Source organism: Oncorhynchus kisutch, linkage group LG2, assembly GCF_002021735.2.
Source record: "Oncorhynchus kisutch isolate 150728-3 linkage group LG2, Okis_V2, whole genome shotgun sequence".
Taxonomy (NCBI): domain Eukaryota; kingdom Metazoa; phylum Chordata; class Actinopteri; order Salmoniformes; family Salmonidae; genus Oncorhynchus; species Oncorhynchus kisutch.
The window spans coordinates 43,927,254-43,947,437 of record NC_034175.2 but is presented as its reverse complement, the minus strand read 5'-3'; the positions used below and the strand labels follow the sequence as shown (position 1 = coordinate 43,947,437).

The following is a 20,184-nucleotide window of genomic DNA, read 5'->3' as shown; positions in this document are numbered from 1 at the left end:
TTTTTTGAAATGCACAGCCTATGTGCTGTTCTGTGTGTGTGTGTGTGCTCCTGCAATTATATCATCTGCTGTCTTACAGAGTGATGTGATTTCCTAGAGACACAGAGCGGATCCACGGCATTTTGCTCTATTTACCGGTGGAAATCATGAATCCTCCTCCAGCGTGTTTGTGGCCTGTGTTGATATATACTGTCTCACCGTTTAAATGAGCATTTGGGATTCTGGCAGAATGAAGAGTTTTTGTCAGCCTCCACTCATCGTGGGTGATTAGACTAAAACGTCTACTCATCTTGACTGGAGATCACAGCAGCTCCAGATAACATGCTTGGTGATTGAAGGTCGAAATATTTTGAATTCTAATGGGGCTTGGCGGATGAATTGCCTGAAATAGACTGTAGAATTTTTCTGCTTCCTCCTCCTGCCCCCCTTCCCTGTCTGCTGTGAAAAGAACCATTGGGAATGGCTGGGCCCGATGATCATAGAATTATTGGATGGTGATTCTAAACCCCTCAAAGAGGAGTTGCTATGGTGATCCCTTTCCAAACTGTAAAATGATTCACCTTTTTGAAAGGCTGGAGGGTCTGAAAGCCGAACACATCATTGTTCAGGTTGCGGTTGGTTAGGAAATTGCTGGTGCCTGTGCAATCAGCACCGCTATGGTAGTTAAGAATCTAAAAAGGTTTGTTCTCTGAATGATGTGGGACAACAGTGATGTGCATATGATGGTTCCTTTCAATCAAGGCGCTCTCGGACCCACTGGCTTAAAAAAAATGACAGAGGAGACTTAAATGAAAAGCGAATGAACACCATTATTGTCTATCAGAGTTAATGAAAACGGTAGCCTCCCCAGTACATTCATTCTTCAACTGCATAAATATCCAACTAGACTGAGAGGTTATCTTCCCAGTCAGATGTCAGCTCTTCACTTTGGCACCTATTTTCAGTGACAAAAATATTGCTGAAAGGATACACATTTGATACATCGGTTTGTTTGGAAGTACTGCAATTGGCTTGAGATTATATTGGAATGGGAGATACCTTGAGGTAGCCGACTGATATTCATAGGATGAAACACTGTCATTTCTTTACAATCAATTCGGAAATATGGTTTCTTGCCGGAAACATGAGGATGTCCTTTTAGATATACAAACATACAATTTCTGATGTCTTTAAACATTTCTTTTTAGATACAGATGTATTTTCCATTTTTGCAATCCGTTGAGAAAGTAAATAACCCAAAACAAGTGAGATGAGTCCTACATGTAAGTCTGCTATCAACATTTTTTTTTCATGATATATATATATAAAAAGAAATCAACATAAATAATCCTGTCTACATTGCCAGTGTTTTGATGCAGGGAAGACGGCTATAATGGGCTTTTCCTGACAAACTCATAAAGTAGTTTTACTGCTTTGAATACCAGGAGAATTGCGGTATTAGATTTGTATAGAACATCTTAAAAGCGGGGCCAGGAATGCAAGCGCTTCAGATCTGCTCTTCCCCCTCTCGCATGTGAAAACATGCACAGGAAGTTAGCAGCCAGTGAGTCAAATAAAATCAATAAACTGTTATTTATCACATGCTTCTTAAACAACTGTGATAGACTAATAGTGAAATGCTTACTTACGGGTCCCTTTCCAACAATGCAGAGTTAACGATAAAGATAAAAAAATATATAGAAATAGTGTCACGAGGAACAAATACATAGTGAATAACTATAAAGACTTAAAGTAACGTGGCTATATACAGGAAGTACCAGTACCAAAGTCGATGTGCAGTGGTACGAGGTAATTGAAGTAGCTATATACATGTAGGTAGGGGTAAAGTGATTAGGCAACCGGATAGATAATAGACAGTAGCAGCAGCGTATGTGGTACGTGTGAATGAGTGTGTGTGGAGTCAGTATGCATTTGTGTACCTGCTATGTATGTGTGGGCATATGTAGTGTGTGTACAGATGTAGGATAATTTGATCGCTCTTTTGTTGCTGAGAAATGCAAACTTTTAGTGTATTTCAGTTTTAAAATTTCAGACTCGATTTGACCTAATGAAAAATGTCCATTAATTATAATCCACATAATAATTCACATTTTCTGTTGCTGCAGGGTAATTCTCCTGCTGTACCAACTGGCTCAAATTAGTATCCCACACATCCTATGTGTGTGTTGGGATGTCAGTGTACGTATGTGTGAGTTTGTGGGTAGAGTCCAGTGTGTGTGCATAGAGTCAATGCAAGAGAGTTAGCGCAATAAAGGGTCAATGCCGGTAGCTATTTGATTAGCTATATAGCTACCACTGTTAAAACTTAATGATGGTATTGGAGTCGTGCCTGGCCGTGCAGTCATGAGTGAACAGGGAGTACAGGAGGGGTCTAAGCATGCACCCCTGAGGGGCCCCCGTGTTGAGGGTCAGCGTGGCGGATGTGTTCTGGCCTACCCTTACCATCTGGGGGGTGGCCCGTCAGAAAGTCCAGGATGCAGTTGCAGAGGGAAGTGTTTAATCCCAGGGTCCTTGGCTTAGTGATGAGCTTTGAGGGTACTATGGTGTTGAACGCTGAGCTCTAGTCAATGAATAACATTCTCACATAGGTGTTCCTTTAGTCCAGGTGGGAAAGGGCAGTGTAGAGATTGCATCATCTGTGGATCTGTTAGGGCGGTATGCAAATTGGAGTCGTTCTAGGGTTTCTGGGATAATGGTGTTGTCAGTCATGACCAGCCTTTCAAAGCACTTCATGGCTACAGACGTGAGTGCTACAGGTCGATAGTCATTTAGGAAGGTTACCTTAGTGTTCTTGGGCACAGGGACTATGAAACATGTTGGTATTACAGACTCAGACAGGGAGAGGTTGAAAATGTCAGTGAAGACACTTGTCAGCTTATGCTCAGAGTACACGTCCTGGGAATCCGTTTGCCTTGCGATCTTGTTGACCTGTTTAAAGGTCTTACTCACATCGGCTGCAGAGAGCGTGATCACACTGTCGTCCGGAACAGCTGATGCTCTCATACATGTTTCAGTGTTACTTGCATAGAAGTAATTTAGCTCGTCTGGTAGGCTCATGTCACTGGGCAGCTCTCGGCTGTGCTTCCCTTTGTAGTCTGTTATAGTTTGCAAGCCCTGCCACGTCCGACGAGCATCGGAGCCGGTGTAGTACGATTCGATCTTAGTCCAGTATTGACGCTTTGCCTGTTTGATGAGGAGGATAGAATTATGGTCAGATTTGCCTAATGGAGAGCGAGGGAGAGCTTTGTATGTGTTGCGTGTGGGGTCAAGGTGGTCTAGAGTTCTTTTCCCCTCTGGTTGCACATTTAACATGCTGGTGGAAATTTGGTAAAACAGATTTAAGATTCCCTGCATTAAAGTCCCCGGGCCACTAGGAGCGCCGCCTCTGGATAAACATTTTCCTGTTTTCCTGTGGGGGTATACAGCTCATTGAGGGTGGTCTTAGTGCCAGCATCGGTCTGTAGTGGTATGTATTCAGCTACGATAAATTCAGATGAAAACTCTCTCGGTAGATAGTGTGGTCTACAGCGTATCATGAGATACTCTACCTCAGGTGAGCAAAACCTTGAGATTTCCGTAGATATCGTGCACCAGCTGTTGTTTACAAATAAACTTAGTCCGCCACCCCTTGTCTTACCAGAGGCTGCTGTTCTATCCTGCCGATACAGTGTAGAAACCACAAGCTGTATGATGTTCATGTCGTCGTTCAGCCACGACTAGGTGAAACGTAAGATATTAGTTTTTAATGTCCCGTTGGCAGTTTAGTCTTGCTTTTAGGTCATCGATTTTATTTTCCAATGACTGGATGTTTGTCAATAGAGCGGATGGCAGTGGGGTTTTACTCGCTCGCCTACGATTTCACAGAAGGCAGCCCGACCTCCACCCCCTTTTTCTCTGTCTTCTCTTCACGCAAATGACGTGGATTTGGGCCTGTTCCCGGGAATGCAGTATATCCTTCACGTCGGACTCGTTAAAGGAAAAGCATCTACCAGTTCGTGGTGAGTAATCGCTGTTCTGATGTCCAGAAGTTATTTTCGGTTATAAGAGATGGTAGCAGCATCATTATGTACAAAATAAGGGACTGATATAAAAACTAGTTACAAACAATGCAATTTTGTAATACAAAAATAACACATTTGGTTAGGAGCACGTAAAACATCAACCATACAATTTTATGGACCTTCCTCTGACACTGCCTGGTGTACCGGTCCTGGATGGCAGGAGCTCGGCCCCAGCGATGACTGTAATTAGAGTGAATTATGTTGACCACATAGCCTCTCCAGGTAGCAACATGATTTATACATTTTTTATTTAACATTTATTTAGCTAGGCAAGTCAGATTTTTATTTACATTGACAGCCTACTTGTAAAGCCCCCCGGCCAAACCCGGACGACGCTGAGCCAATCCCTATGGGACTCCCGATCATGTCCGGTTGTGAAACAGCCAGGGATCGAACCCTGGTCTGTAGTGATGCCTCTAGCACTGCGATGCAGTGCCTTAGACCGCTGCGCCACTCGGGAGGCCTAGAGGAGTCAGTTTGATCAGTATTTACTTGTGACATGTTTCTCCTGTCTCTCCTTGTCTTTGTACTTGACGGAAAAGTAATGACATCAGTCCCTTAAACTAGCTGCATGTTTTCAAGTGTTTCACCTCTACAAACTGAAAATATACGGCCTCTTGAAACAGTTGTCACCCTGGTTCATTGAAAGCTCACATGTCAGCAACCCAGAGGAGTAACAAGCTGTAAAACCAAAAACAATCAATGAGCCCATTATTGTGCCAAATGATTTGAACTAGAGACGTAACAGACCTTGTTCAATACCTGTCTGTGAATTGTATTATTTTCACTATGGGAATGGAATTCTACATCGCAGATGCTGTAAAAGGCAAAGTCAATCTATTGAGACATGCTAACAAAAGAGAAGGCAGTGCATGTTAGAGAGATAGGCACTGTTGCTCTGTTTCCCTAGTCCCTAGCTCCCACTGGTGCTCCCACTGGTGCTGCTACTGGCGCTCTCACTGGTGCTCTAACGTAAGAGTCCTATCCCATGACTTTGCTGAGGCAAGGCTTCCCCAGACTCCACTCCTTACGGCCATTCTCTGGTCAGAGCATTGTTGTGCCGCTCGGGCCCTTAAAAGATAAAGCCCTTTGTTCTGTCAATAAAGGAACACCTGCTAATGGTCTCTTCAAAACATACAGTATTTGAAACAAAGCAGTAAAATGTTAATTGGAAGATAGACTTGACTCCTGAAACCAGGCTCTCTTCCCCTCCACCCTCTTCTTTTTTTCTTTTTTTACTGTCTTCCTTGTGGCTTTGTGTGGCGCCGCAGTCTCATAAGTGCCGTCTTCACAGAGGCCTACCCAGACCCAGTCGTTAAAGGCCTAATTGTGGAGATTTACCTCCTCCGGTTTTTTTTCTCTTCTTCTCCCCTCTTTCTCCTCATGCATAGATAGTAGCCCAGTTACTAAGGCCTGAATGGGCCTGGTGTGATGTAAATGTGAAATCAGAGGAAATGAAAGTAAATGACTTTGGAACGTAGTGTTCAGTAAAGGCTGTTGGTAGATCACTGAAGGGGTAGGGGATCATCTGCTCCTCAACCTAGACGGTACAGCTTCTTCCTCACAATCCACTTGTGAATTCCGTGTGTGTAATAGTGAGTTATTCGTTTGTTGGGAGGGCTGTTATTTAGCAGATTAACCTTGTCAACATATGACTGTTATTGTTATGTCCAGCCTTTCCAACAAATATACATATTAGAGATACAACCCATAGAACATGTATCCCTCTTGTTTGATCTATCCCCAAAAAAGAATGACAATCCTTTGTCAGTATATACATTGATGCCTCTCACAGATGATTCACATTGCGTTATTTTCACTTTAAGTTCATGAAGGGACCGTGCACACAATAGCACATTTTCATTCCAATCAGTGTAGAACTGGGAGCTGGCAAATTGGAGCAGCAAAACAATAATTCCACTGATTGGCCTCTTTCTGTGTGGCGTAAGTGAACTGTTTATACTGTGGAGTACCTCTGGAAGAGGAGAGGAACCAAAACAGCCTGATTAGGCAAAGTGTAATTGGATAAGTTCATTTTACCATGAGTATGACAACGACACGCATGATCATGATAGCTTGCACCAAGGTGTAGAGCTTCTGTTGACTCGAAGGAGACTGGCAAATTTGATTTCATGTTAATCTGTCATTTTGTTGTTGATCTCATCACGCTATCAGAGTTCAAAATGATTGAATGGTGACGTAAGCAGTTGCATTTACATAGATTGATTACTTGTTTGTGTAATGTCAGAAGAAGAAGAAGCCAGTGTAACATGCACATAAAGAATGTATATATGTACTACCATTCAAAAGTTTGGGGTCACTTAGAAATGTCCTTGTTTTTTAAAAGAAAGCACATTTTTTGTCCATTAAAATAACATACAATTGATCAGAAATACAGTGTAGACATTGTTAATGTTGTAAATGACTATTGTAGCTGGAAACGGCAGATTTTTTTATGGAATATCTACATAGGTGTACAGAGGGCCATTATCAGCAACCATCACTCCTGTGTTCCAATGGCACGTGTTGGCTAATTGATCATTAGAAAACGCTTTTGCAATTATGTTAGCACAGCTAAAATGAGTTGTTCTGATTTAAAGAAGCAATACAACTGGTCTTCTTTAGGCTAGTTGAGTATCTGGAGCATCAGCATTTGTGGGTTCAATTACAGGCACAAAATGGCCAGAAACAAAAAAAACTTTCTTCTGAAACTAGTCAGTCTATTCTTGTTCTGAGAAATGAAGGCTATTCCATGTGAGAAATTGCCAAGAAACTGAAGATCTTGTACAACGCTATGTACTACTCCCTTCACAGAACAATGCAAACTGACTCTAACCAGAAGAGAAAGAGGAGTGGGAGGCCCCAGTGCACCGCTGAGAAAGGGGACAAGTATCTAGTTTGAGAAACAGACGTCTCACAAGTCCTCAAATGGTAGCTTCATTAAATAGTACCCGGAAAACACCAGTCTCAACGTCAACAGTGAAGAGGCGACTCCAGGATGCTGGCCTTCTAGACAGAGTTCCTCTAGTGTCTGTGTTCTTTTGCCCACTTTAATCTTTTATTTCTATTGGCCAGTCTGAGATGTGGCCTTTTCTTTGCAACTCTGCCTAGAAGGCCAGCATCCCGGCGTTGCCTCATCACTGTTGATGTTGAGGCTGGTGTTTTGCGGGTACTATTGAATGAAGCTGCCAGTTGAGGACTTGTGAAGCGTCTGTTTCTCATACTATACACTCTAATGTACTTGTCCTCTTGCTCAGTTGTGCACCGGGGCCTCCCACTCCTCTTTCTATTCTGGTTAGTGTCAGTTTGCTCTGTTCCGGAAAGGGAGTAGTACACAGCGTTGTACAAGATCTTCAGTTTCTTGGCAATTTCTTGCATGGAATAGCCTTCATTTCTCAGAACAAGAATAGACTGACGAGTTTCAAAAGAAAGTTATTTGTTTCTGGGCATTTCGAGCCTGTAATCAAACCCACAAATGCTGATGCTCCAGATACTCAACTAGTCTAAAGAAGGCCAGTTGTATTGCTTATTTAATCAGCACAACAGTTTTCAGCTGTGCTAACATAATTGCAAAATGGTTTTCTAATGATCAATTAGCCTTTTAAAATGATAAACTTGGATTAGCTAACACAACGTGCCATTGGAACACAGGAGTAATGGTTGCTGATAATGGGCATCTGTACGCTTATGTAGATATTCCATAAAAAATCTGCCGTTTCCAGCTACAATAGTCATTTACAAAATTAACAATGTCTACACTGTATTTCTGATCAATTTGATGTTATTTTAATGGACAAAAGACATACTTTTCTTTCAAAAGCAAGGACATTTCTAAGTGAACCCAAATTCTTTGAACGGTAGTGTATATCAGACAGTATACCACGGGTATGACCCAAAAATACTTTTTACTTTTGTAATTACTTTGGTAGCCAGTTTATAATAGCAATAAGGCACCTCTGGGGTTTGTGTTATATGGTCAATATACAGTACCACGGCTAACGGCTGTATCCAGGCACTCCGTGTTGCATCGTGCATAAGAACAGCCCTTAGCCGTGATATATTGGCCACCCTTGGGCCTTATTGCTGAAATATAACACAGCACATAACTCAATTAGTTAAACAGGGGAGAGGAAGTCTCAGGAAACTGCAGTGTTGTTGGAATACCTGTTAAAACACCCATCCATGCCATGAATCATCAACCTTTCCAACATGAATCATGGTTGAAACTTGTTCTAAATCAGAAGTATGACAGCCATGATAAGTGGCATGAATCAATCAAATGATGTACTTTCCTCACTGGGCCTCAACTGTCAACACTCCTCTCCACTGAGGTGTCAACACTTCAAGCGGGAGTGCTGTTGGAATATAAAGTAACCCTTCGCCAAAACACGCAGATGTCAAACATATCATGCATCATCCATTAACACAGCAATGCTTTAACCTGAGCTTCAATGTCCTGACAGACACTACACAGCAGGGTTGTGCTCAATTCAGAATTTTGGAATTGACTCCCATTCAACTCACGATTTAAAACTGAAATTGAATTGGCCAAACCCCACAGGATTTTGAATTTGAATTTGAGTGACAGGAAGTAGAATTTAATTCAGTGCAATTCAAATAAATTCCACTCAGTCATAGAACATGAGTTTCATTGAATCTGACAGGTCACTAGATAACAAATAGTTAATCACTTTTCTCTGGAAACAATGTTCATTTCCTGTACTCTTTAACGTTAGTGCTTAGAATAAGCATATTTATGGCAACAAATCATTTAATTTGTTTGGCTTTTTTTCTAAAGCTTTAGGGCCAACTTGAGTAAAGTAATGGATCCTGGGAAATTTAGTATTTCCCCCATATTGTTTGTTGTTGTGATTAAAGAAAAAAAATGACTTTGAATATTCGCATATAGGTTTTGTTTCATTAATCATTCATTTTAAGATTTTGTCCTGAAAATCTATTGTTTCAACAAATGAAATCAAATTTTATTGGTCACATACACATGGTTAGCAGATGTTAATGCGAGTGTAGCGAAATGCTTATGCTTCTAGTTCTGACCATGCAGTAATATCTAACAAGTAATCTAACAATTTCACAACAACTACCTTAAACATACAAGTGTAAAGGAATGAATAAGAATATGTACATATAAATATATGGATGAGCGATGCATGTGTATAATGACGTGCTTTATGTACAATATGTATATTGTTATGGATTACACCTAATACAGAATAGGAGAGGCATTTGAATTTGATTTAATTTCACTAAATGAAATTCTATTTCCTTTTAATTAAAATTCAAATTGCAATTCTGTATCCTGTTTGCGACAAATTTAATTCAACGTCTAGAATTTAATTGGAATTTCCGTGGCTCTCTCAATTCAATTTTGAAGTTAGCACAACCCTGCTACACAGGTGGATGATAAAGCTTCATTTATCGTGAAAATGTAAGGTTTAAGTGCAACTGAAGATCAGTGTTTTACGAAAACAGTTTAAATGATTTTCAAAAAACTCATTGTTAATGCTTGTCAGGTAGAAGAAGATGTGTAAGGGTATGCTGCTCATGAGCTTAACCATACACAGAAACAACATCTTTGTGTTTAGTTACATGGTGTTTTACTCGTGGCTTTATAGAAGTAAAAGTTTCAGAAAACAAGTTAAAATATCAGCCGGATGTCCGAGAAGCCATAAATGATTCTTGTCACCTGCCAGTTGGGTGAATGGTAACGATCACTGTGCTGACACTAGTTAATGGCATAGTAGATAGTGGGCCAGAGAGATGGCCATGACTGGTATTAAAGGATGTCAGTCCCCGTCTGACAGATGCCTCCCACTACCCTTCCATTCCTGCCCCGTGGCCGGAACCCTGAGCCCTTCTCCAGAATCAGGGGGAGGACATCATCAGTGGCTGGCTAAATTGTGTGGTTAAGTGCTTCATTATCTAATCACCATCAAGACCATTGCAACTAGGCCATTGATTAGCAGAGGGAAGGCCCTGTTTTTATGTATTTATATTTACAGTAACATTTTCCGTATGAATACATTTTTATTTCCAGGAGGCAATTTTTAACTGTTTGTGTTTTTAAGAGGCTGTGCCAGACAGCCTCTTAGAAATTAACTAGCTACACACCATACAGATGTACATTCTGGCACAGGCACAGGTACAGAAAGTTGTCTTGTTTCTCAGCACAATAAAAACAGAAACGCCTTTGGCTAAACTCACACATTGGGGTACTAAAGTTGGCAAAGAGTTAAAGTTTTCCATGTAAGTAAAAGGGGGAGCCCACAACTGTTAGAGGAATTTACCATGACACTGCAAGTTGAAGATTCATAGTGGTGCTTACAAAACGTGTGCTTGCTTACGGTATGTATTTTGTAGAATAGTCAAATGTATTGTGATTTGGCTATTACATTTACCAATGGTTTTCTCCCACTGTGCTTTTTGAAGTGGATCTATTTATTCGTCCAATTTTCCCCTGCGAATGTAATCATTGTTGGTGATCTCAGTACTCATAGTACAACTTGTGACCTGAGGAACAGTCGATGCCATTGATCCTGATTGTGTGTGTGTGTGTGTGTGTGTGTGTGTGTGTGTGTGTGTGTGTGTGTGTGTGTGTGTGTGTGTGTGTGTGTGTGTGTGTGTGTGTGTGTGTGTGTGTGTGTGTGTGTGTGTGTGTGTGTGTGTGTGTGTGTGTGTGTGTCAGTGGAGGCTGCTGAGGGAAGAACGGCTCATAATAATGTCCGGAACGGAGCAAATGGAATGGCATCAAACACATGGAAACCATATGTTTGATGCATTTGATAACATTCCACCCATTCCGCTGCAGTCATTACCATGAGCCAGTCCTCCCCAATTAAGGTGCCACCAACCTCCTGTGGTGTGTGCTTGTGTGTATTTCTGTAGCTACAGCAAAGGTTCAAGTACTTGTGCATGTGGTAGTGTGTTATAGTGATGTGATCCTCTTGCTGTATTGTAGGTGCGTTTGAGGATGAGGACATTGTCCATGTGGAGGGGAACGTGGACCCAGTGAGGGACATTGAGATCATCCATGAGGAGCTGAGGCTGAAGGATGAGGAGATGATCGGGCCCATTATGGAGAAGCTGGAGAAGGTGGCCGTGAGGGGAAGCGACAAGAAACTCAAACCTGAATACGTGAGTCAATGTCTCAGCATGTCCAATGCAGCTCCCACACAGCACCTGAGCACAAATAATAACTCTGCGTTCCACACACAGTGTCAATGAGGATTTTCTTTCTACCCCCCCCCCCCCCCCCCCCCCATAGGGTCTCCTTCCTCTCTTTGCGCCATTCTCTCTCTCTTTCTGAGATTGAAAGTGATCGGGGGTCAGGGGTTTTCTGCTGTTGAAATCATGAATAGAGAGTTAGGTATTCAGCTGCTAACCCTGGGTCACAGTGCTGGGCTAATGAAAGTGTTTTCACAAGCCTCTTTTCATCTGAAGTAATACTCAAATCACAGCACAGCTCTCGCTAGCTCGCTCTCGCACCCACAGCAGTTTCTGGAAATTGGGTGAGGCCATACAATGGGTGACCCACAATCCCACATCCCAGATATGAATACAATAAATGTGCTTTGACAGAACATTCTTCGGTTCTCCGCAGTGAGACACAGAATAGACTGTGTAAGATTAGAGGGCGTCGAAATACACTGTATATCATGTCGAAATGCATGCGGGGCCCAAACCTAAGTAATAATATTGATGTATATATAACGAAGCTTTGCCGTATTCACTGCGGTAATTCTGCTTCTGTCGTGATTGTATGATGTGCTCTGTGCAGGGCAGAGGGAGTGTGACCCAATGCAGAATGGGCGAGTAAGCGAGGTAATCTGGCTTTTCAGAGGGAGCGACGTGCTCAATTTCAGAACCCCTGCACATGGAGCCTCTGACCGCTCATTACACTAACGAGCGGGGCCATTTCACCTGCTGCAGGGGCCCCGGCCGGTCGGTCCCCCTCAGAGTAATCCCCCTTAGCAGCCCGGCAGACGGGCAGCCATTCAGGCCAGGCAGGTGGCCGCTGACGCACATAATTGCTGACAATTTTAGGCAATGAATAAAAATAATTTACATTACTTGTCAAAGGTTGTGTATGCCTTGCCAAGTGAAATCTATAGACGGCTCCTTTAGAGGTGAGAGAATGGTCCTTATCAAAGGCTGCATTTCTTACAGGCTGAATTTGGTATTTGACACGTTCAGCTGAGTTTTATTTTGTTTTACTGAGAGCATCCTTCGTCCTTCTGTTTATGTCCAGGTATAGGGTAGGCAGTACCTCTGCCACCGTGTACCATGATTCTCCTTAATGTAAATAAATAAATGGTTTAGCAGCACGTCCTTTTATAGTGCCTTGAGTACCATAAAATAACCAGGTAAATACCATGTATTTGAATTTAAACGGTAATAATTAGCACTTACTGAGTAATTAACGAGAACGTAGAATGAAGCACTGATTTCTGTAGCTGCAGTTTGTTTTCCCAGAGCTCCTCACTTAGTCCTCTCTCTTTCGAAAATACGCCTGAATACTGAATTAACACGCATTTAAGTACAGATATTTACATTTCTGTAGTGTGACATATTATACACATTTCTATACAAATAATGATGTTACTCAATATTCTATAGCTACCTACATGTGTTGGGTATTGATAGGACTGAGACAAACATGGGGTGTTTTATAACTGAAGCTGATTATTTCTGTTATAAAATAGACATGATATCTGCACTTGTTCAAGAGGGATTGAAACCATGCCATCTGCCTTTTTCTGAGAATACTCGGCCAATTGAACCATGCATGTATTTATTCAGCATGAATTCAACTGGCTGATTGTGGGTTCACAAGCAAATATGTCTTTGCATATTGTGAAACACTGTATAGGCCTAATGTTGCAACATCATTTGCTATTCGAACTCCTATTAAAAGACTGTTGTTATGATCACTTCAATCCATTTTGAGATCATAATGTACATTGAACAAGGACAATGTTTCATCCCAGAATTCCCTGTCCGTAACAAACAATAATATTCAGCAGCTAGGACCCCCAGCAGTGTTTCCTGGTGGCAGGCGTATGTGTTTGACCCCTGTGGGACCCATATGCCTTTTATTAACACCTGCCTGTTAGAGGAGCGCTGCACGGAGGCCTAGAGCTGATGAGGGAAACCTGGAGCGGGTTCAGCCTGTGTCACTGGCCGTTTGCTGTTTCCATTTCACACATGATTAATCTCTCTGTGAAGACTTGGGCTGACGCGGGCGGACTGTGCGGCGCTCTTCCTGCTCTCTCTCCTGCTGGCCGCACTCTGGCTGCCTGACTAAAAGGCCTTTAGAATTCCTGCGGAGAGAGAGATGTGCAGAGAGGGAATGCAGCTGCCTGGGGGTCAGTGTGTGGAGCTTTTTCTGCCATTGTGTAATTGAGGCTCTGGCAGGCTCTTTTCCTCTGTTCTTTAAAGGGTTGTGTGATTGTGAAGTGCTGCGAGGGTTTGGGGAGGAAAGAGGAGGTAGGGGGAGTGTTGCAGGGGGTGGAGGAGTTTTTATATGAAGGGGGAGGTTAAGTTGAAAGGAACAAAAAGAATGTGTTCCGCTAATTTCTGTGGGGGTCGGATCAACAATAATAGGCTCAATTTCTTTATTACAAATTTTTATAACTGCCTCCCTCCCATGTTCCCACCCATTCCCGCTCCCAGATCCTGTCATGGCCCAGTCTTGCCTGTGGGTTCTCAACCCACAACTGCTTCAGTAATGAACATGGCAAACACTGCTGGAAAAGCCTAATATTTTCTCCAGGAGGAACAGTGTGTAATTAGTACCTGACTAGTGCATATTCAATGACTGCTCACTGCAGAGAGCCTGAGGGATTTAAAATAACACACACATTACTAACCAACTAGCCTTACCTTTTCTCTCTTTCTTCCCCTTTCTCTCTTCATACTTTTATTATTGGATGGTCCTTATTGAATATGGCAAACAGGTGAACTTAGTGCGACTCACTAGAGGGCATTTTATTCTGTTTTAAGAGAGCAGGGGGGGGGGGCCTTGTGCGTGCCATCCCTGTCAAAGCCCGGCCTCTCCTGTTTCAATACGAGCAGGCATTGTTCATTTGGTCATCAGGATGCCGTGCATTTAGGAAATAATTACCCTGTACCCTGCTGGGTTTGTATTCTTTTTCATCTCCTTTTAATGGCTTCTTGTTCATTCTTTTTTAATCCCGAACAGGACGTAATGCTCAAAATCAAGAACTGGGTCGCGGATGAAAAGAAACATGTCCGCTACTGTCGCGATTGGACTGAGAAGGAGGTAAGACTCAAATGTATTACTGCCATTTATCAGCTTTATCTTTTCATCTGGCCTGAAAGTCAGACTCCTGCTTTTGAGACAAATGGGTCTGATATGCAAATCACAATTGAATGCGCATGCTGTCTTTTTGGGGGGTATTTCTATATGACTTTTTTGTTAACAAACTAATGACATCAGTCCGGCCTGATATTGATCTAAACGCTTTATAGAGGTTCCCTGCAGAGTCCAGACAAGATCCTAATTTGATTTGGCTTCACTTTTTATTCTGCATCCTCCTCAAAGACTACTTTGGAAAGTTTGGATCCTCAGTTCTTGTCCTCTCTCTCTCTCTCTCTCTCTCTCACACAGATCGAAGTGTTGAACAAATACTTGTTTTTGACATCCAAGCCAATGATTTACCTCATTAACCTCTCAGAGAAAGACTACATCAGAAGAAAGAACAAATGGTAAGTCAGTGCTCAGAAATAGGGAGGAACCCCACTGACTTTACATACAGCATGGACAACCACGGACCTTCCCTTTTACAAAATGTGTATTTTCTTATTAATTGTCGACTCCCTTACACCTCACCCATCCATAACCATGAATGAATGATTCCTGTTTTCAGTTTATGTTATATCAGCTCAAACTGCGCGACATTGAACCAATGTTTTCCAAAGAACTTCCGTGGTCAATTCCCAATGTTCAATAACGGTTTTTAAAGCGTGTCCCCCTTCTAACCAGTAACTGCAGATAGTTATGAGTGATGTTTCGATACCGTAGGCTTACAGTGCTCAGAGTAAAGTCCTATTGGGAAGCCTCTTTATTCTCCCCATGCTAAAGTGATCCCTCAGCCACTGTGGAGTTGGTTTGTCTACTACTACCGTACCCACGCTGCTCTACTGACTCCAGACCAATAAGATAGTCTCTCTGTGACAGGACTTGCCTGGGGGTGGCACTCAGCCTGCTCTGACACTCCAGTCACAGTCAACCCTGCTAAAACCAAAGCAGCCCCCAAAACTCTGCACTTCATTAAGTATTAAGACCATCTGGCTTCCATTTTCCATGAAAAATGGCACATTTCCATACGATATCAAAGGGGGAAAGGCTTTAAATGACAACAAAAATTAACATTCAGTGACTCAAAGCCAAAATAGGAATGCATGTCGTATGGAGAGGGCCAATAAATCATAAGGATGGTTCTCTTTAAATATTATGATGTCTACAATTGTTTTCCCCCAAAATGTTTGGTTTTGTCTGAAGAGTTCACTGTTTACATGTGTTGTTTGCTCTTCTTCGAAAATATGAATACTTTGTCTTACTGGGTTGACTCGCCATCTCCAAATACATATTTTGCATGGAATACAAGTGAGATCAGAATGACATCTGCAACTTAGATGTTCACAGTGACTCACAAACATGTGCTTTCAACTACTGTATGTGTTTCCTAGTAAACAGGTCAGAGGGGTTCTTGGTGTAATCAGCGGTTCTATTTGACTTGTCATCTCAAGCCCTGCCTGACTTATCTCTGTCTCATAAACTCTACAGGTGAACTCCGGCTAAATGAGATTGTGTCATGTTTCCAAATCTATCTGTTTAGCTCTGGTCTGGTAAACAGTGTTCTCCATGTCCCATTCATGCAGTACCTGATATATGGGCCCTATGGTTTTGCCATGGCCTGTTGCAGAGTGCTAGTGTGGCCATAGGGGTGATGAGAGCGGGCTTTTTCACTTGAGCACCTTGAGGAGAGTGGAGCTTCCCTGGCCACAGGGAGAGCAGACTGGGAGATGGCCATTACAGGTGAAAGGGATACTTGTCTTATCTACGCAACAGTCACATACTGTCCATAACCACTCACCTGTGGATTGGTATCGCACTTTTTCAATTACCCTCTAGGATTCGGTGTCAAACAGTTTGTTCCTGCTTTTGTTTGTCTCTGCTTCGCTCGGCAGACTCGTTAGATTCGGAGGGAAGTTGTTCAACTGATGACTGTCTGTTCAAAAATGTTCCTGACATGACAGTCTTGTCTGTCTGTCTGTCTGTCTGACAGCGGGAGGAGGGAACGCTGCAACAGAAACACATAAATCTGATGAATCATGACGTTGCGGAGCGTCAGTCATGGGCAGGATTTTGTTTTTTCTTATGTTACCTCTGTGTGGTTCTGTTTTTTTACTGTGAGAAATGCAATAAATCTCGGGGCGTTTTCAAATGGGCAAACAGTAGTGCCGTTGTGTCCAGAGGGCTCAGCGTGGAACAATGCAGACATCAAAGTGTTTCTGATTGACAAGTGATGGGCCACTTCCCTTGTCCAGAGTGGAGCCCACACCTGTACAGAGATGATTACAGGTAGATTTAGCTGCCCCTAAATGTACACTAAATGCTGCTCTCAGCCCTAATAGCAGGCAGTCTGCTGTGGCGACGCCAGACTGCCATTTGGCTGTCGCCATGCTCCCGTGTTTTCCCCCAGAACAGTTGAGATGATGATACGGTTAAAGACTATTCAAAGCAAACAGCAAGACAAATTGTAATCTCCGCTTTTAATGTGAGTAGAGAATAAAGAGGCGCACCATAGAAGGTAAACAGGCCAGTCTTGTCTTTTTTTGGTTTGGGACACTCGGGGGGCCATTTTCCAGGCCCACGGCACTGTGTTCATTTACACAGTACAGTGTTTGCAATGTCTGTTAATCACATATTCACTTTCAGGCAGACTTTTCAGTTGTTATTGTTGATGGTGTGTTCTCATATTTTTGTCTCAAGCATACGTTTTGGCTACACACTTTCCTTTTCAATCATTTCCTGTTTGATCACCATGTTCAGATAGCGTTGCAAATGGAAAGGCCTTTTGTTGAGTGACAGATAGGCACGTGCACAGATAGGGCTCAACCAGTGCTCGAGCACCTGCCCTTTTGCCCTCCTATGAGAAAGTGCTTTAGCAGCTAAGTGGAATTATTTTATTTTGAATTTTATATTTAAAAAAAAAATGTATGTAACGAATTGCAAATCAAACTAGCTCATAAATCCTCCCCCGCGCTCCCGCATCAAGCGTGCACTCGCCTGACTTTTGCATTGTGCTTGTGCTTGCCCGTAGCAAGCAGCGCCGGGTGGATAGTTTGAATAGGCCTACTGGTAGGCTACTTTTTGAGTTGGACCTGTTATGTGTGTCTCTCACTGTTATGGACAGAGAAGGGGCGAATTCAAGTGTTTGGTGGTAATAAGCAAATGTCATCAGCAGAACAAACTGACATGAAGTAAAATGGTTTGTTTTGACAGCATCGCAAACTAGCTAGCTAACTAGGAGATTTACATCATCATCCGCTATGGTCAGCTGGTAGACACTTTTCTGATGTCACTCATCTCATCTCTAGTTAGTAGCCTACTAGGAGTCATTGGCTCTAGCTTGCTTACAATGAGTGACAAATGTGATATTGCAGAAAATAAATAGGCCATAATACAAATGTTCTGATACAGAGACCATTTGCATTTTATGAATATCGAGTAATGATTTAGGAAAGTAAGTGTTTTGGACCTGCCCCCCGAAAGGTCTGTGCACGGCCCTGACAGATATAGGCCTACTATTATGATGGTGTGTCTTTACATCAGCGAAATACTTCCATGTTATATAACGTAGGGAAAGAATTCTACCAGAGGAAAACGTGTCCATTTGCTAGACCATCATATCCCTGTTTGGAGTGCAGTGTTGTAACCACTACATACCAAGCTGACCTCATTTCAACAAGAGTAAACTGTATTAGCGTTAGCAAGCAGCCATCATTAATGGTGGGATCAGAGAGGGAACAGGGCCTCCTTTCATCCCCAGGTTCTCTGCTGGAGACGGTACATCATTTACTGTAGAGAGGAGCACGTGGGTATAATTCCATACAGTACAGTACAGTGCGTGTGTATGAGAATGTGTCCATGTGCATGTTTGAAGTCTGTTGCCGAGGCGACTCCATGCTCATTTGGATGTTGGCGTAATTGCGGTGTGGAGATCAAAGGCCGGCTGGCCGAGTGATGTTCCAGAGGAGCCTTTACCACTCCGGCCCTCTCCTCTGTGGAGCGGGGGCTGCCTGCTGCTCGCGCCCGCTCCCCTCTCCCCTCCAGCCATGCGCTGCCTCCTGCACATCCCCGCTCGTAAAAAATGATTAAGGCAGCATTTGTCATGTGTTTATGACTGAGAGGCATTGCGTGATAGGGAATGGCATCTACAAGAGTCTACCAAGAGGCTTTCTCTTCCCTCGGCGTCAGTAGGCTGCCTGGAACACTTTTGTCTGTGTCACATAGTTTGTGTATTAGAGAGGGTCATTACTCCTCAGTTTATAATGTGGGTGTTTGTCTGCTGTTTGTATGTTTTCACTTGTCAAGGCACAAGCTGGTAATTTAAAAGCTCCTGGTCGGTGGAGTTTTCAACCTTTTTTAATATTTTCATTAGCCTCGATATTATCAGATATTTAATCCAATGTCCTTAGCAGACAGCCAACTGCCATCGCATTTAGTAAACGCAAAGCTCCATTTGAGAGCCAGCCTGTTTTGCTGAAGAGTTTTTTTTCCTCCTCATAATGTGCTTTAAAGTAAATTGGAGCCTCTTAAGTAGGTGTGTTGACCTTTAAGAAAACCGGAAAGCGTGACCTCTCTGAGTGTGCAGAGTTTGTACTGTGAGCTGGGAGAGGAATGTCAGGGTAGGACGGCTCTTCACAGGGGGCTTTTACATGCAAGGGGTATATCTGTCTGTCTGTCTCTGTCTGCGTGTGTGTGTCTGGCACGTGTCTGTCTGTGGATTGGCCGTATGTTTATTGCTTTCTTCCTGCTTATGTTGTGTGTCTCCAGACATGTTACTTTGTTCTTACTGGCTGTCTCTTCATTTCTCTCTTGATATGGAAAGTAAACCAGCAGGTATGTTTGCTTATTGAACTACCCCAGCTGGCCTGTAGGTGGTGCTTTGACAATTCAAGTAAAGGTACCTCTGCAGTGAATCGCAGCAGGGTGATGGTCTAGCCACGTTTAGTTTTAAAAGATCCCACTGTCTGAGAGGATGTGCTCCGTTTGTCCCTCGGCTTCTCACTACAACCTACTCATCTATGTTTTGTTCAGGTTTTCTATTAATTTGATTTCAGGATTGACTTTATGTTTTTAACTTTTATTTTGGTGCAGAGTAATGATAACTGTACATTTTCTTTAACGTTAGAGGATTTGTTAACGAACTGGCAAGCGCGCGCATCTTGGTCCCCATCAGATTTTGAGGCAGACTGTCACCGAGGGAAGGCATTGTTGTGGTCTGCTGAGAACCGTTACAGGAAAGCGGTGGCAGCAGCCCACTTTTGCTACTCCAAACCATAATTCCCGTAAACAGAATTGAACGTTTATTGAGTGCAAAACCGCTGGCTCCATCCAAGTTTTAAGGAACTGCTGTCTAGGGAGTCACGGTTTGCCTTTCAAAGCGATGCGGGACATATATGATCAGTGGGTCCCCTTTCACTCTGTCCACAGCCGTCCCCTCTCCCCTTATGTACTGTGGGATCCTGGAGAGAAAAACCGCGTTCCCGTGGAAGGAAGACATGTACCCTGCTGAAAACACACACTCCTAGTGGAAGCCTTCAGTTAGGCTTTGTAATGAGTGTGGATGACTTTGAGAGGCTCGGAGAGGAGTAAACCATATCCACATGGTCTCTAATAAAAGTCCCGGAGCATCAGTTCACTTGGCTTTGTTATTGACCGTCCCTGGTCTGTCTGCCTGGTCTATCACACTGTCGTTGTTCACCATGTTGGATGAGTAGAAGACACTGGGTAGCCTGGCTGCCTTTTGTTGTGGTCTGGTCTGGTGAGGTCTGATGGGGTTTGTTGGGGAAG

The 20,184-nt window shown here is 42.9% G+C and overlaps 1 protein-coding gene across 2 annotated transcripts in view; it reads left to right on the top strand.

The window, feature by feature from the left end:
- The window catches only part of LOC109866780 (obg-like ATPase 1), a 42,766-nt gene that overhangs the window by 10,514 nt on the left and 12,068 nt on the right, over nt 1–20,184 (top strand). For both annotated transcript variants that reach the window (XM_031795224.1, XM_031795223.1), the window contains exons 5-7: nt 11,038–11,213; nt 14,281–14,361; nt 14,710–14,807. In XM_031795224.1, coding sequence (XP_031651084.1) covers nt 11,038–11,213; nt 14,281–14,361; nt 14,710–14,807 — 355 coding nt within the window. The remainder of the gene's footprint in view (nt 1–11,037; nt 11,214–14,280; nt 14,362–14,709; nt 14,808–20,184) is intronic.